This window comes from Carassius auratus, chromosome 29, assembly GCF_003368295.1.
Source record: "Carassius auratus strain Wakin chromosome 29, ASM336829v1, whole genome shotgun sequence".
Classification (NCBI taxonomy): domain Eukaryota; kingdom Metazoa; phylum Chordata; class Actinopteri; order Cypriniformes; family Cyprinidae; genus Carassius; species Carassius auratus.
The window spans coordinates 14,195,232-14,212,096 of record NC_039271.1 but is presented as its reverse complement, the minus strand read 5'-3'; the positions used below and the strand labels follow the sequence as shown (position 1 = coordinate 14,212,096).

Below are 16,865 nucleotides of genomic sequence, written 5' to 3'. Positions count from 1 at the left end.
CTGGACAAATGTGGGATGGGGCTTTTGTGGGAGGAGGCCTGAATAAATTCTACATACTCAAGGCAGCATACATAGTGATTGCTGTTTCCCCTAAAACTTTTTTTCTCTCTTTTGCTCCCCTTCCTTTTTTTTTTTTTTTCTTTTTCCAGAAAACACTTTCCTTGTTGAATGGGCACCTATTAGTGACTCCATTATGGAGCCAGAGCACTTCAATGGCTCCTGGCTGTGAGGCTGTATGGCAAAGCCTCAGGCTCAGCGTAACCCACCCCGAACAGACTCCCGCGGTCCTCACTCACTGTATTGATAGGTAGATGCAGTGTGGAGTTGGTTGATGTGTGTGAATTGGGAGGGGGTGGGAAGGGGGCCCCATCCTTCTTCTTCTTTTTTTTTTGTGATCTCCAGGTGCTTTGGGAGAAAGTGTGGCTTTGAAAGAGGGAGAGAGATTGTAGAAAAAAAGTTAGAGGTTGTGCATTGTGCTTGTGCTTTGCACACTAGTCACTTAAAACCAGAATGCAATGTTCATCATACATTAGCTGATCTCAATAATAATACTTCCCAACCGTGATGTACATGTTTGACCTAAGGAAATGCACATTATGTGCCACACTAAATGAATGGTGAATGGTTACTCTTAGATTACTAGTAGATAACAAAAATTGTTTGGCTTTAACACAATAAAAGAAAACTGTTATTATATCTTGTTAATTAAGTCTGAGAGTTCTTCACATAAATAATTAACTCTTTACTGCAGGGCCTTACATGTCCAGACATGTTTTGTTAGCTTAATTCCAATGTTGATATTTAATGTTTAGCTTTATTTTATATGGGTTTTAGTTTTTTAGTAGTATTTCATCTATTTCTAATTTTATTTTAACTTTCTTTAAAGCGATTTGTAATTGTTTAAGCTTTAGTTAACAATAAGAATAGTTGTTAACCCTTATGTATATTTAGTATATAGAGGATTAAAGTTATGAATAGACTCAAAGCTAAAAATGTTGATTCAGTTCACCAAAATGCTTGTTCACATTCATTTGGGTACTCTTTTTGTAGATTACATAATTACACCAGCAGGTGGCAAAGATGAGTGATTCTTTTAATCATTCAACTTGACAGATTCATACAAAAACATCACCTCTGAATTTAATTTCATGAATCTGAATTTCAAAAGGACAGTAGCTTTACTATTGGATAATGCATATGTTATATTGCAATGTTTAGTATAAGAGCTCACTTTGCCTTCCTGTTTTTCCTCAAGAATTGAGAAAATGAGCCAGAAATCAGCTTGTGTAAATGAATCACATATTAAAAAAGTGTATCAAATATTAATGAAAATGTTAATATTTATATAATTGTTATTATTGTTATTATGATAATTATTATTCTGACACAGTAATTCCTACTGGAAAAAAGAGTAAGACCCACAATGAACAATTAAGAGGGAATATAATAAAGACAGAGGAAGAGTTTTGTCAAACAGCCTAAAAAAAAAATATATATTTCCTTGTATTTATTTCCACAACTCTACCAAACTCCTCCATTAAACCTGCCAACGTTCTCCTTATTTCTTTACTCAACCTGATTGTGTTTCCAGATTCAGTATCTGCTAATATTATAATCCCTATGGCATCCGTGTTCTGCATCCCACATCGAATGCACGTGCCACGGAGAAAGCAGGCCGGCATTTCTTTAGTGTGCCTGTGATGAAAGGGCAGCGTATTAGTCTTGTGTGTGAGTATGATCATGTTTTTGTGATTAGGGTAGTGTGATGGTGTGTGTGTGTGTTTGCTATAAAGGAATGGAGAGGGCTTCAGCTGGGTGAAAATGGAGAAGGGGGGCTATGTCTATGTTTTGGGGAAGCCTGAGAGTTCAAATGCACTTGTGTGTGTTTATGTGTGTGTGTGTGTGTGTGTGTGTGTGTGGTTTAGGAGAGAGACTAGAGTTTAGAAAGAACGGCTCTGTGTTAAGTATGCCGTTATTGTTTAGCCATGCTTACCTCCACGGGGAACCATCTGCTCCCTGTCAATGCGTCACCTGCTCGTCTGAGCTGTCGTCACACAAACTAGGGGAGGAGGATTAGGAGAAGCTAGGCCTCTGAGAGGAGGGCCCAACCAGGAATATGGAGGAGGTTGCCCCTGGAAACATCGAAAAGGAACTTGAAAAATATCACCCTCTACTGGTTAAACTACATGCAGAGGCTATCAGCAGGCCCATACTGACCGATATGCACAAGGGGGACGTTGCCTGTTGAAACATTGAGGTTGTGTCTATGGATGTGTCAGCAAATCTGTGACATAATTTGCAGGTGTCAAATGACAAATTAATCTATCGGTGATCGGAGTTACTGGTGATAATATAGGTGAGGACAAGCTAGGATCGAGCACTAGACAGTACAAACAAATGTCTTTATGTTTGTGCATTACAGGAGGTGTGCCACTGGAAGCAGCCTATCGTATCACAGAGTTCTGATAAACAGACACGGCTCCTGTGCATTCAGTCCAGAGTCAAAGCAAACAGTCGGAAGCTGCACTGAAAGAGTCTTGCGTGGGAGAGACCCATTACAGTGCCATTACACACACACTCCAGAGCCATGTCAACTCTCTGTCTGTCTATCTATCTGTATCTATCTTTAGTTTTACCCTTCTCTCTCTCTCTCTCTCTCTCTCTCTCTCTCTCTCTCTCTCTCTCTCTCTCTATATATATATATATATATATATATATATATATATATATATATTGTGTGTGTGTGTTAAAAAAAACTGTTAACAGAGGTCAATAAGATACACAGTTGCCCCCTAGAGATCCATTGTAGATGGATTTATGTCAGCATATTTTGTGTTGTATGTCTTGTTTTTACAAGCTGACATACAAATCACAGTTATTTTCTGTGGTAACTGACAGCATGCCACAGATACTGTCCATAGAGGTCAAGTTGTATTTACTCAGAGCATCCCTTTAAAATTCTACTCTAATATCAACACTGATTTAAATTTGGTTTTAAGGGAAGGGTGTGAAACCATCACTTCCCAGTCGCACATGAACACTCACTTGGAAACGATCAGGAATTAGAGGGGATGATTTGAGTGAGAAGAGAAAGTAACGGCAGTATGCTGAGAAAACATGTTTTTGTGTTTGCTCAAGAGAGGATGGAGGGACGTCCCCGTCCACCAAGCCACGGTCAGCAGGTACCTGTTGCGCTGGGCTCACTCTAATACACAGAGTGTTTCATCACTCATTCTGTATGCTGATTATTACTCAGACTGACCACATAAGTGCTGCTGTTAACATTCATGCCCTGAGGCTAGTACACCCTGTTTCTTATCTCTCCTGCCTCTCATGCCTGCACCAACATTGTTACTTTCAAACTGCCAGACAGATCACTACTACAAGCTTTTGAGATAGTCCAGAAGCTTTTATAACTTTGGTTAAAGTAGCTTTTGAAAAGCCAAACTAATGGCTGGTAATGTGAATTATCCAATGGCCAAATATTATATAGACGCAAAACATGGGAGGGATTCGACCTTATGAGTTGTGGGCATTGAGGCTATTCGCCTTGATGCCAGGGGTGGGGATATAATCAAATGCCTTAAACAGAGGGAGACATATTGGATCTATTCCTTGAAGGCCACTAGTCATCCAGGTCTCAATGAAGATTTTGACCTTTCACCCTTTTTATAATTGTTGTGTCTCTATAGGTACAGTATATTGTTTTTTGAATACAATAGACCCAATTGCTATTTTCTTACAGTATGTATGTTGTTTTAGAACCATCTTTATTAAGAATTATGATGTTTAACTGGTTTATTGACCTTTGGTGTGTATTGTGTGGAGTACACTGGATATTTTCAGTAGTGTCATTCCTGTTCTTCCACTTGGAGATGTCTCATTTGGTCCTGTCTGGTTTAACCTCTGGTATCAGACATGATCTGAACTATTGCCTCTTGTGGCAAATCAATTATGTTGCAAGTGCCAGAGTGGCACACCTGAAATCAATGCAACTATAAGTATGTCTTTATTCTGTATGTTTGTTACCAGCACCCTGATAAGGCCAGTGGGCTGATACGCATTGGTGTTTTATGCTTTAGCCCTATTAAATAATAAAGGCTTTTTAACTTTTGCATCCTACTGAGTGCCTGGATCTGGATTTTTTTTCCAAATTCTTTTTCACTAATAATCAATGTATTACCTTGTATTATGAATCTGATGTTGAATTTATACAGCTGTTCAGTTTAAAAGAAGCTCATATTAAGCTCTTTTAGACCCAATATTGTCAGTGTATTTTTGCTTGGCCAATGAAACTAAACAAAAGCAAAAAAATATTCCTGGGTGCAATAGGTGCTGCAGACAATTAAATAGAGCTCTGGAAAGAAAATATTATCATTTACTGGTATTATTTAGTGAAAAGTAGCTTTGGAAAAATATATTCAGAACATTTTTGGTCCATTTTCCATTGATTTCCCCGTTAAGCTCTGTGCAACATGTTTCTATGTGTCATGCTATTGCAGAAAACCACTTGTGCCTGCAGAAAATGTGCTGGGTTTTGTTCATCTTCATTAGCATTCATGCCTTTTCTCTTTTTTCCATGGCCTCTGGGTGAGCGTGATCCTGGGAGAGAGGCTGTCAGGGCCACGTGTAGCGGGGGGCACCGCGCTGGGTGTAAAATTTGATTAAGCGGTGGGCGAGCGTGTCCGAGCGTGGCTGTTATGTGGACCAGCTCGTGCGGCTGTAGGTTCCCAGCGTGGCGTTTGGAGGTTAAGTGCCGCAGAAAAGACTCTCATTATCCCGAGTGAGAACTGCCCATGTGGCTGCCCGCTCGACCCCCCGCTCTCTCTCTCTCTTTCCTTCTCTCCATGTCCCTCTCTGTCACTCTCTCACTCATTCATCCTTGCTTCTCGAGCTGCACCGCTGAAAGCCTCCAAAACGTTTCATTCACTCTCCCTTGACCCCCTCTCGGCCCCCTCTCCTCGGCTGTCTCTCTCTAGTCTTTATGTGTAGGAAAAAAGCTCGTACAATAGCAGAGGAAGGGCCAGTGCAGATTCTTCAGCACCCCTGTGGACTCGGAGCCAAAGGCTGTGAGACAGTCCACATGTGGAGCATGTGCAGAGTTGTTCCTCATCCATAAGTCAAAACAGAGTTCTCTTTAATTCTCTCAGTAGTCTCCCTCTCATTGAAGTGAGATATGAATGCACAGATCTATTGTCCCTTATTAAGACACTATTAATGCAATGATCTACATTCCCTTATTAAGAAGATCATCACAATTACTGTTGATTTTACTTTGAGTTTATTATTTTAAAGGGCAAGTTTACCCAAAAACGAAAATTCTGTCACTATTTACTCACCCCCGAGTTATTCCAAACCTGAATGCATTTCTTAATTCTGTTGAGCACAAAAGAAGATATTTGAAAAATTTTGGTAACTGAACAGTTGACGGTAAAAAAAAAAAAAAAAAAAAAAATATATATATATATATATATATATATATATATATATATATATATATATATATATATATATATATATATATATATATGTGTATATATATGTATATTATGGAAGTCAGTGGCTATCGTCAACTGTTTAGTTATCAACTTTTTTCAAAATATCTTCGTTCGTGTTCAACAAAAGAAAGAAATGCATCAAGGTTTGGAACAGTTTGAAGTTGAGTAAATGACAGAATTCAAATTGTTTGATAAACCATGCCTTCAAGTATTACAATTTTGCACTTTTGAACATTAATATATCTTAATATATCTTTATATAACTTTTAATGCTTTTCTGTGTGATCAGAGTTACAGTTTTGGGATTCTTTGGTAAAGAGAAAGTTCACAGTATATACAGTATATTTAAAAAAAATACTCATTTTGTTACAATAACTGTAACTTCTGATAAATTGAATGCATTTAATGCTTTAAGTGGCATACACTGACTCAAGGATAGATTTTCTCTTCAGGTGTATTTAAAGCCTGTAAAACTGGTTTTATCTTCCAATGTACTGCGCTGTCATTGAGAGTAAAGCTTCAATTCAGCGCACCAATGGCAATTCATTTCATTTTTCATTCAACGTTGCGGTTCAGATCATTAGAAGGGGGATTTTTTTTCTAAAGCAATGCTTAAATGTCACAGAGCACATCTGCTAGGGCCAAGAACTTGTGAGAACAGATCCTCTGTGTTGGACCTTCATTGCCTTTCTCAACGCGGTTGTACATTCAGACGCCTCAACTATAGATGCACGATTGTCTGTCATTAATGACTTTTGATTACACTGAACCCAAACAGTGTTTAATGGAAAAATAAGTGTCGCATTGACTGCATGTAACAGCTGAGGCTTGAGAGCTGAAAACACTGACCAGATAGGGATACAGGGAACTTAGTCTCTCAAAGAAAAGCATATTGCTGAAGTTTTATTAAAGGACTGCCCTTTAAAGCCAGTTTGAAGCAGAGAATTGTCTTTAATTCATTTGTGTGTGTGTGTGTGTGTGTGTGTGTGTGTGTGATGCATATGGAGCAGGTAATCTGGTCCAGAGTGCTTCTACAGGAAAGTACAAAAGACAGGCAGTACTGTAACGCTTGCCGCAACATGGAAACATTAAACAAGCAATAATGAATGGTCAGATATGAAAGGGCGTCTTATACCTATATAGTGTTCCTGTGGATCAAGTGGTAGCGCATTGCGTTTGCAGCGTAAGGTTGTGGGTTCGTTGAAGTGAATGGGTGCCATCACAATGTTCGAACAGCTGATAGAAACATCTCAATAATCCACAAGTAATCCACGTGGCTCAAATCCATCAATTAACATTTTGTGAAGCAAAAAAAAGAAAAAAGAAAGAAATCCATCAAGGCAAATACTAGCCCATAAGAATGCTTCCTGGAGTGAAAAGTACATCCTGTCCTCTTACATTAAAATCCACCAACACATTGGTTTAGAAATGTTTTTGCTTGATTGTTTCATATTTCTCTACTGGTTCAGACATTTTTTATTTATTTTTTACCCTGATAAAAAAAATAACTAATCTACATCTTGGATGGCATGAGGGTGATTATGTTTTCAGATAATTTTCTTTTTTGAGTGAACTGTTTCTTTAGTAATGTGCATATTTATTTTCTTAATTACACATCGTTAATGTTCATAGCATAGACCTAATTTGAAGAGGTGACATCTTTTTTTGTGGTCTGTGGATCTGGATTAGCATATTAAATTATTTCTTGGTTTATAGCTGCCTCTTGTGGAGATTGTTGTCAGTGCAGCTGATTATAATTCTATCAATAGACATTTGAATGAATTAAATGTTTAAAACTATTATAGGCTAAACATGTGAATAAAAAATAATGGATAATATAATTAGAAATGATGGGGTAACATGTGATTAATTGCACCTGGTCAGGGTTTTTTCCTGACTTTGGCTCCAGCACTCCTGCAACACTGTGGGATGGACAGAATGGAATATGGATGGATGTTTTTGTTGACACTGACTACTTACTATACAAGACAATCAGTTTTGACTAACTGAATGCTATGGTATCTCACTAAGCGTTGCGTACAGATTCCAGCATTAGGTAAAAGTTTACTCGGGATGGAATGTGCATTTTTATAATGTATACAGAATATTAATTTTTGCAGCAATGTGTTACATTTAAACTGAAATTCACAATTGCATATATGTCTGACAGATAACTTAATGAATGATGCATTCATAACCATATTCGGGAGAATCCTTACGTTCTCATAACACCAAAATACACTGACTTTTATTTTGAAAAATAAAAATCCTTTTCCTGGTCTGCCACTTTTCATTTCTAATATATTTATTACCTTAAACCAATTTACTACCCACAGTAAATCCTCCTTGAAATGCACAAAGGAGTACATTTAGTCATAGTTATTCCGTGTGGATTGACGACAGTAGGATTGCTTTTCTAATGCTCAGAAGCCTTTTGTCTTGTCTGGACGCTTGTATTTCCAATCCCGTGATTGGTCAGTTTCCTTGTTAATGGTCGCGTGGGGCAACGAGGACTTCATCTGGAGCAAACAAGAGAAAAAGTGAGAAGAAGCAGAGTTACGATCACTCAAGGGTGAGTACCCAGAAATATTGAAAATGATTCGCTTTTGGACACTTTAGAGGATGCTCGAGTCGTTCAGAAACATGACGTGTATTCCATTGCTTGAGCCCATTATCAAATGCAACTCTTACAAGCATCAAGCAACAGCGTAGTAATAAAAGATGGTAGTTAACTACAAAGACAGTTTTCCAGGGAAGAAAAGTAATCAGATCTACAGAAAGCAAACATACTGATTTACTGTCTCCTACAGTCATCCTCATATGTGATCTTGAAGAAGAGCTGCATAAAATGGCAAATGATATTGGTAAGTTTCTGTCTCCTCCATTTATTATTTAAACTCGTATATCTTATTATACCCACTTGGTTATTTCATGGTGTAAATGCACTAAATTATTTTATTATTATATTATTCGTATTTTTAAGTAAAAAGTATGCATTTGTGGGATGAATGACTTGTCGGGATGTTTCTTAATGCTCCCTTGAGGAGTGAAGCAGGTAAACATACTGGTGTGACGTTCATCATTACATCTCTCTGTGAAGCTTGGCTCATTAGAGATGTGGAGGCGAGAGACACGGGGAATTATACAGCAGTCATAGCTGCAATCTCAAGGGGATACTGTTAAGGGCTTGTGTGTTTTGTAGAGAATGAGTGCATGGACAAGGGTACCTAATAATGATGCGTACAAGTGTAGTTGAACGTATCCAATCATAGTGAACGAGACTAAAGAAAGTCCTGTTCTTTGCAGATGATGCTCAAGCAGAACTGGACTCGGTGGAGGCCGAGTTGGAGATGGTGGAACTGCAGATCTCCGAGCTGCTGGAGAAACAGACCAAGCTGAGCTCCAGGAAGAACAAACTTCTGCAGATCCTGGAGGGAGCCTGCAGCTCGGCCCAGCCCTCTGGATCCAGCAAACCTCCCAAACCGTCATTCAGCAGACAGGACCTACAGCACTACGAGGAGTCAGGTATCACTCAATCACAGTTATCATGGTTTAAAAAAGCAGTGTAGTGCTGTTTGCAATACATGTTGTCCCAAAGCAGCTTTGAACCAAAGGTGACAGTGGCAAAGAAGAACCTTTTGAGCTGAATGAAGGTGAAAACCTCAGAAAGAACCAGACTCAGCTGGACCATATTTAAACAAATACTGTATGTAGTGGTAGTGAGATATCTAATATTCAGCAACAACACATTAATATGATCAAAAGTGACATTTATAATATATGGCCTTTATAAAAAAAAAAATAATGTCTCCGTTTCAACTAAATTATTAAGCAAATATGTTTTCAACAGAGATAAAAAAAAACAATAAGTGTTTATTGAGCAGCAAATCAGCATACTGGAATGATTTCTGAAGGATCATTTGACACTGAAGACTGGAGTAACGATGCTGAAGATAGAATAAATTACATTTTAAAAAATATTAAAGCTGCGGTAAGTAACTTTTGATGCTCTAGCGGTTAATAAACAGAACTGCTTGCGTCATGCGGAAGAACATCGTAGCCGGAACTACTTCTCTCTGTTTGTGTCTATGAAGAATCACAAAGGTACTGGGTTACTCCGCCGCGGTACCCCCGAAGCAATCTAAAATAGTCTGAATATAAACACTTATTATAGGTGTACCCTAGTGATTCAGGACAAGCTAAAAACACGGTTTGGAAAATGGATTCATGGTGTACTCGCTTATTATATACATTTTTCTACATTTTGAACACAAACAAAGTTACGGACCGGAGCTCTGATTGGTTGTTTCTTACCGGGAGCGGATACATTTCTGCAAATGGCAATAAGACCACTGGGAGGAGCCAGAGGAGCTTGATTTTTTTTCACAGATTATCTGTCTCATATTCTACTGTCAGGACATAATGACAGGTTTAATAAATATGTAAAAAAATATATTTTTACAAAAGTAACCTACTGCAGCTTTAAAGTAGAAAACGGCTATTTTAAATTTATAGTAATATTTCACAATATTACGTTTTTTATTGTATTTTTTTAACTAATAAAACCCTGGTGCGCATGCATTACAGTAAGAGACATATTATTCAGAAATCATATTCGACTGCAAACTTTTGAGCAGTCTAGCCACCATGATGTATATTGTTAAATGTTCTCGTTTTGTGTAATGAAGTGAAATTACAGAGATATAATGATTAATCTGTGTAATTTTTATGTTTGTTGCTCTATCATCAGATTTTTCATGGTCTAAAGAAGCTCAGGCCAAGCTGTGTAACATGTTCCAGCTCTCCAAATTTCGCCCCCTGCAACGGGCGGCCATAAATCTCAGCATGTCAGGGAAAGACCTTTTCCTGGTAATGCCCACTGGACGAGGAAAAAGCCTGTGTTACCAACTTCCAGCCCTCTGCTCTAAGGGTATGTCCTCACACATATACATATTTTGGTGACAAATGTATTTTGAATGTTAATTCCTGTGCATTTCTTTGTCTGGTTGCATTTATCAGGGTTTACGTTAGTTATCGCTCCGTTGGTGTCTCTAATGGAGGATCAGCTGATGTATCTGAAGTGCATTAATGTCCCGGCTGTAACTCTCAATGCCTCCAGTACAAAGGTACAGTATTACAGAAGTACTGGACAGCTTTGGGTTACATACAGGTGCTGAAAGTCATGTTCATCTGCAGGAGGACTCCAAGCAGGTGCTGGCAGGGATGACGGATAAAAACAGCCCCTTCAAATTGCTCTATGTAACCCCGGAGAAAATCGCCAAGAGCAAACTACTGATGTCCAAACTTGAAAAGTCCTACAACATGGGTCTGCTGGCACGCATCGCCGTCGATGAAGTTCACTGCTGCAGTCAGTGGGGGCACGACTTCAGGCCAGGTGAGATTCTTTTTCACCCAGACTGAGTATTGTATCCCATGATTGAATTTGTCATTTATTCCTTCACTCAGATTACAAGCTCCTGGGTATCCTAAAGCGCCAGTTCCCCAAAGTCCCGTTGGTCGGACTGACTGCCACAGCCACCAGCAACGTTCTTAAAGACTGCCAGAAGATTCTGTGTGTTCAAGAACCGATCACACTGACAGCACCGTTCAACAGACCAAACCTTTACTATGAAGTATACACATCACTTATTTAGCTCCTATCATCACTAGAAGAGGGCAGAATACGCCAATCAGATCAGAATTTGTAATCTTTCATCACTTCTACAGGTTCGTTTTAAACATAACGAAGACTGTACCCACCAAATTGCAGAACTGATTAAAGAAAGATACAAAAACCAGTCAGGTAAATCAATTTAATTGCTGAATGGCCCTCCACACCAGGGACGATAACTATAAAGATGTAATAATTGCTCTATTTCTGCGGGAACAAGGGATGTCCACTTCAAAGATATATTAATAAACACACAGAAGAACAATATCATTGGAATCCCTTCCAGAGTGACTTTTTCCGGCCGATGATCAATGAAAATCAGAATATAGTCTTAATTAACAGAACGTTTTCATGCATTGCTGTTGATGCTAATATAGTTATCTTTAGTTATTGTGCTTCGTGTGAACGGGTCTTTATGCTCTCCAAATGTCACCAATCATTTAGTAAGTATTTATTTGAAAACCACGAAATGAAAATACACAACATGTGTTCTGTTTCCAGGAATCGTGTATGTGTTCTCCCAGAAGGATGCAGAAGTTGTCGCTACAGACCTGCAGAAGAGGAATATTGTTGCTCAGCCGTACCACGCCAACATGGAGCCTTCAGACAAGTCTCTGGTGCATCAGCGGTGGTCCTCCAAGAAGATCCAGGTCGCACATACAGGGTTACTGTTGGGGACTGTTTTTGTAATATGCCCCCATGTAATGTAAAGTTTGTGTGTGTGCAGGTGGTCGTTGCCACTGTGGCTTTTGGGATGGGCATTGACAAGGCTGATGTGCGATTTGTTATCCATCACACCATCAGCAAATCCATCGAAAATTACTATCAGGAGAGTGGACGTGCAGGTAGGCATCATCCTGGTACTTTTAATGTTGGAGTTTTACTTTACACTAAACCACACGGCATGAAATGAAAATTCACCATGTCTATTTTCAGAATGATTTGTATTTATCATGTTGTGAACATTTCATCCATGCAGTTTAATTTATTTATTTATTTATTTTTAATACAAATGTCATAATCTTGCAGTGAAATGACAGACTTGTCTGCAGTGGTGCCAGACTTCTCCAATCATTTTGTATGTTTAAACCCCGCCCCTTTCTCGCATTCCGATCTACCTCCGTCTAGTGAACAACCGATGGATAAAACAAGCCCTTAGTTTTAAAACCAAATTTAATAATTTGCTATAATCTGATACATGGTGCAGTGCACGAGGAAATATTTCTCTGCTTTCCGTGCAACTGTAAAAAGTTTCCATTAACATGAAATCTAAAAGTAATGTTTGTACTTTATTCATTAATTTGTGGATTCCAGGAAGGGATGATGGCTCAGCGGATTGTATAGTATTCTTCGGGTTTGCAGACATCTTCAGATTAAGCACAATGGTTGTGATGGAGAACACTGGGCAGCAGAAGCTACATAATATGGTGGCATATTGTCAAAATGTGGACCGGTGAGTCAAAATACACTCGATATGCAGGGTACCACTGTTGTTGGTTTCTGAAACTAAGGCATTTTCTGCCTCCTATACCAAGCGATTTTCCGTGAAATCTAGACTCGTCCAGACTGCAAATCAGTGCAAAACTGTGGGCAAACGTTGTGTCGTATGTTCCAGACTTTTAAAACTACTTCAGCTTCATGTGGCCTTTCGGTTATATGATTCCTTAAGGGTTGTATTTTTTTAAGACATGACTCTTGTGTGAGCATGCAGGTGTCGTCGTGCTATGATGGCCATTCACTTTGATGAAGTGTGGAATGATGACGAGTGCAACCAAATGTGTGATGTCTGTCGGCACGGCAATGGTAAGAGTCTCCCACACACGTTTCTACCAACCTAACTCTACCAGTGTTTGTCATTAGGGTGAATTATTCAATGGTGAGATTTATTTTTTTTAGACTACATCACAATGGACATCACCACACATGCTCGAGATGTTGTCACCATAGTAGAAATGGCCAGCTCTATGGATGAAAAGTTGACCCCTCTGAAAGTCTGTGACGCTTGGATGGGAAAAGGGCCAGCTAAGCATCGCAAAACAATAAAGGTCACGTCCCTGTCACGCGTGGAAGTTGAGTCTATTATCATCCACCTTTTGTTGCATGGCTACTTCAGGTATTTTGCTTTTTGAAAGCTCAAGTAGAATTATGTGAACTACTTTGGCTTTTTAGTTTTGTTCTTTAACTGTGTTCTCTTTATTCATAAGTGAGGACTTTAGCTTCACTCCTTACACAACACACTTCTACTTGAAGTTGGGCCGTAAGGCAGCTCTCCTGAAAAATGGCAATCACTCCATCACTATGAAGATGAGGAGAGTGATGTCACATACTACTGTAAGAGTCAACAAATCATGTGCAAGTGGTCCTGTTTTTTTTTTTGTTTTTTTTTTCAATGATTCTAGCAAATTCTAGATTTCAACTTTTCTTAATGGTTGGATGAGCGCCAATTCTTTCCTCAACTTCTTTCAGTAGTGACAATCGGCCAGATCCAATCCAAACTCCTCCGAAATTCTTTTATTTATTACATTTATGCTACTTGGTAACAAAAATATTTATTGGGTCTGCTCAATTTTAACTGAACATTCGTGTAATTAAGAGTTGTGTATCAAATTTGAGAGTATATGTATTGGATCTGGCCTTAGGTCTCAGTTCCGTAGTATTTGCTGATCTTTTGTGTTTATCTGTATTATTATTATTATTCCTCTTCTAGTCTTATTGTGTTTCAGGTAGATGCCATCAGAGTATTTGAAAGCTGCATCACAGTTCACTTAGTTAAAATGCTTTTTAATAACTAGTAACTAACACGTTCATAAAGTGTTTGCCTAACTTGGTTTCCAACATTTTAATGTTAATACCAACCTACACAAAAAAAAAAAGTTACAAATTATTTATTTTAGACTTATACTGGAGATCATACTGTATTCTAAACTTCTCTTGATAAATCAGAGAAAACCACTCCAAAAGTACATTATCTCCAAAAAGTGAAGGATTTCAGAAAATCATTGTGGCCCAGTTGATTGCAAACCAAATTGGACTTATTTCCGATTAAATGGCTCACAGAGTATGCATTTATCACCCTTTAAACAACCCTGTCCCAGCAGTCATGGCGTAGTTGGATCAGCTACATCATCTAATACAAGCCTTTTCGCATCATGAGTGAAACCTCTTCTCTTGGGAGTGTCGCTGTAGCTACATGATCCATCACTGAACATGTAGTAACCTCTGGTATCTCTTGTGTTCCTACAGTTTCTAGTGCTGACCTATCCAAATAACGTTTTTTATAGTGCCCCCCCCCCCTCCCCCCCCCCCCAGGTAAAGAAAGTGTCAGAAACTGTTCGGGAGAAAAGTAGCGCCAAAGTAGAAGGAAAAAGACCGGCTGACAGTGACAAGAAAAAATCAGTGGCCAAGAAAGTCAAGAGTCTTCCCTAGTTCGTAAGGAGAAGAACCAAAAAGTACAGTGCATTTATTCCATTTTCACAAAACAAAAGCATGTAGACATTGCCTAAGAAATATTCAAGAGTTTAATGAGGGGAAACATCTACCTCTTTCTCTTTTTTTCCTGCTTGTGCTCATGTCTATGATAGTAACCTATCGTGATGTTTATTGCATTCACTTTAAACCTCATATATAATTTCTTGGCTATAAAAATGCTTAATAGGCTACATGGTGTGTTGATTTGCATGTTGTGTTGTTGTAGACAAAATTAACCTTATAATTGAAACTCACCATCTTAAATGGATAGTTTACCTAAAAATGAAGATTGTCATCATTCACTGACCATTAAGTTGTTCCAAACTTGTATGTATGACTTCCTTCTGCTGAACACAAATGGAGATATTTTGAAGAATGTTGGAAACCAAGCAGCTAATGGTAACTATTTAAAAAAAAATACTATGGAAGTCGATGGCTACTGCCAACAGTTTGGTTACCAGCATTAAGAAAAATATATTTGTTTGTGTTCAGCAGAAGAAAGTAAGTCATACAGGTTTGGGACAAGTGGAAGGGGAGTATGTAATGAGACAATTGTCATTTTTTTGGGGTGAACCGTGCCTTTAATATTTTGTGTGGACCAGTAACTCCCCCATTAGTTCTGCATTTCTCTGAAAGACAGCTCTATTAGTAAAAAAAAAAAACTAGTAATTGGTTATTTTTCCACAGGCTGAGACACAAGAGGAAGTTGAGACAGCTTTGATTGATGTGTCCAACATGGCTGTTCAGAGGCATAACAAAACTAAAATCCATAAAGATCACCAAAACATGGAGAAGCGACTCGTTCAAAACCACATTGAAAGTCTTGCTTGGGAAGCAGGCGAGTATGTAAAGCCAACCTCAGTATTTGAGGTTGATGTCGAGGTCAACCTCGTAGAAGAACGGAACTGTGCAAGTGAAGAAGAGAAAGGTCTTAAAAACTCTCCCGAACAGCAGTCTTCATCGCCGAAAAGGAGGCAAAAGCAACCGTTACCTCGGAACTGTGGTGCTGATGCTGACCAGGCGGAGGCAGATCTGGTTAGCGCTCCTTCTGAGCTCTCGATCATCTCTGCAGCTGCTGTGGAGGAGCTACATCATCTGCACAGTTACTATAGCAAACAGTTAAGACGCATCAACTATATTTCCCATGAGCACTTGCAAAGCTCCCAGCCTGGGATGCTTACGTGTATGAGAGAGCCCTTCAAAAGTCTCCGTTTCCCATTGAAGACGACCATAGCCAAAGGTGCCAGAAATGTATGGACTCGTGTCAGTATGAGGAGAAAGCTCATACAGTGAATTATGTTCCCTATGATTTCTGTTGTACAAACCTGACCTACATTTTTTTTTCTTAGTAGTTTGAACATGTAAATATTTTTGTTAAATAAACTTATTTGGTTAATTCTGACTAAGATTACTTTTAGACAGCTGTAACTGCTATTGTGGTAAATAAATAAATAAACAAATTACTGTAATTTTACCCTCATATTTCACATCTTTCTAAATTAAATTTAATTTAATTTAACCCATGACTGGTTGCCGGATTTCATTTGGAGTCATTTATACTGCAAACCTCCTTTGAATGTTGCTCATTGTCTTATTTTTGACATCTGATATTCAGTTTGCATATGTATAATTCATCAAAAGAAAATCAGTGACAGAAAAGTGTATATATATATATATATATATAATATACATTTTAAACTAGTATTATTTGTGTTTTGTTACTTAGTATTAGTTTCTTTTGACTTTTGTGTCAGCAATGCATTAATAGCAAACCATCAATGGTTAAAAATGGTAAAAACCTCCCACTTCAGATCTATTAGACCAGGAGTGGGGAACGTTGATCCTGGAGGGCCTGTGTCCCTGCAGAGTTTAGCTCCAACCCTAATCAAACACACCTGAACAAGCTAATCAAGGTCTTCAGAATACAGGTAGGTTTTTTTTTTTTCATGGTTGGAGCTAAACTCAGCAGGGACACAGGCCCTCCAGGATCAACGTTCCCCACTCCTGCATTAGACCTACGGTGAAATTTTTGTTTTGAAACGACGAAGCCCGAACAGATCATGTGCATTTGTTTGTTCAGGATGGGAAATGTTGCTCAAGAGATCTGTTTGAGCTGCTGTTTGATACATTTTAGCAATTAGTCTGTAATCGAAAGGCCATGCGCTCGGTTAGATATATGCAGCGGGTGAGTTTAGACTTCACAGGAACTATCTTTCCTCACGCCATCT

General features: G+C 38.6%; 1 protein-coding gene across 4 annotated transcripts; it reads left to right on the top strand.

Annotated features, from left to right (window-relative positions):
* The first annotated feature begins 7,749 nt into the window (after positions 1-7,749).
* Positions 7,750-16,033, top strand: LOC113048163 (ATP-dependent DNA helicase Q1-like). Of its 4 annotated transcripts, XM_026209758.1 has the most exons (16): positions 8,099-8,222; positions 8,309-8,362; positions 8,805-9,023; positions 10,249-10,428; positions 10,518-10,624; positions 10,695-10,893; positions 10,965-11,131; positions 11,226-11,301; positions 11,671-11,819; positions 11,897-12,014; positions 12,484-12,622; positions 12,881-12,972; positions 13,066-13,282; positions 13,374-13,500; positions 14,479-14,618; positions 15,325-15,753. In XM_026209758.1, the coding sequence occupies exons 1-15, from the start codon at positions 8,177-8,179 to the stop codon at positions 14,593-14,595; spliced, it is 2,007 nt and encodes a 668-aa protein (XP_026065543.1). In that variant the 5' UTR covers positions 8,099-8,176; the 3' UTR covers positions 14,596-14,618; positions 15,325-15,753. The 4 variants fall into 4 exon arrangements, 3 of the variants coding, with proteins under 3 accessions (XP_026065542.1, XP_026065543.1, XP_026065541.1); XM_026209757.1 differs by lacking the exons at positions 8,099-8,222; positions 14,479-14,618 and adding an exon at positions 7,750-8,070 and having other exon boundaries at positions 15,325-16,033; XR_003276408.1 differs by lacking the exon at positions 15,325-15,753 and having other exon boundaries at positions 13,374-14,391; positions 14,479-14,582.
* Positions 16,034-16,865: the final 832 nt, after the last annotated feature.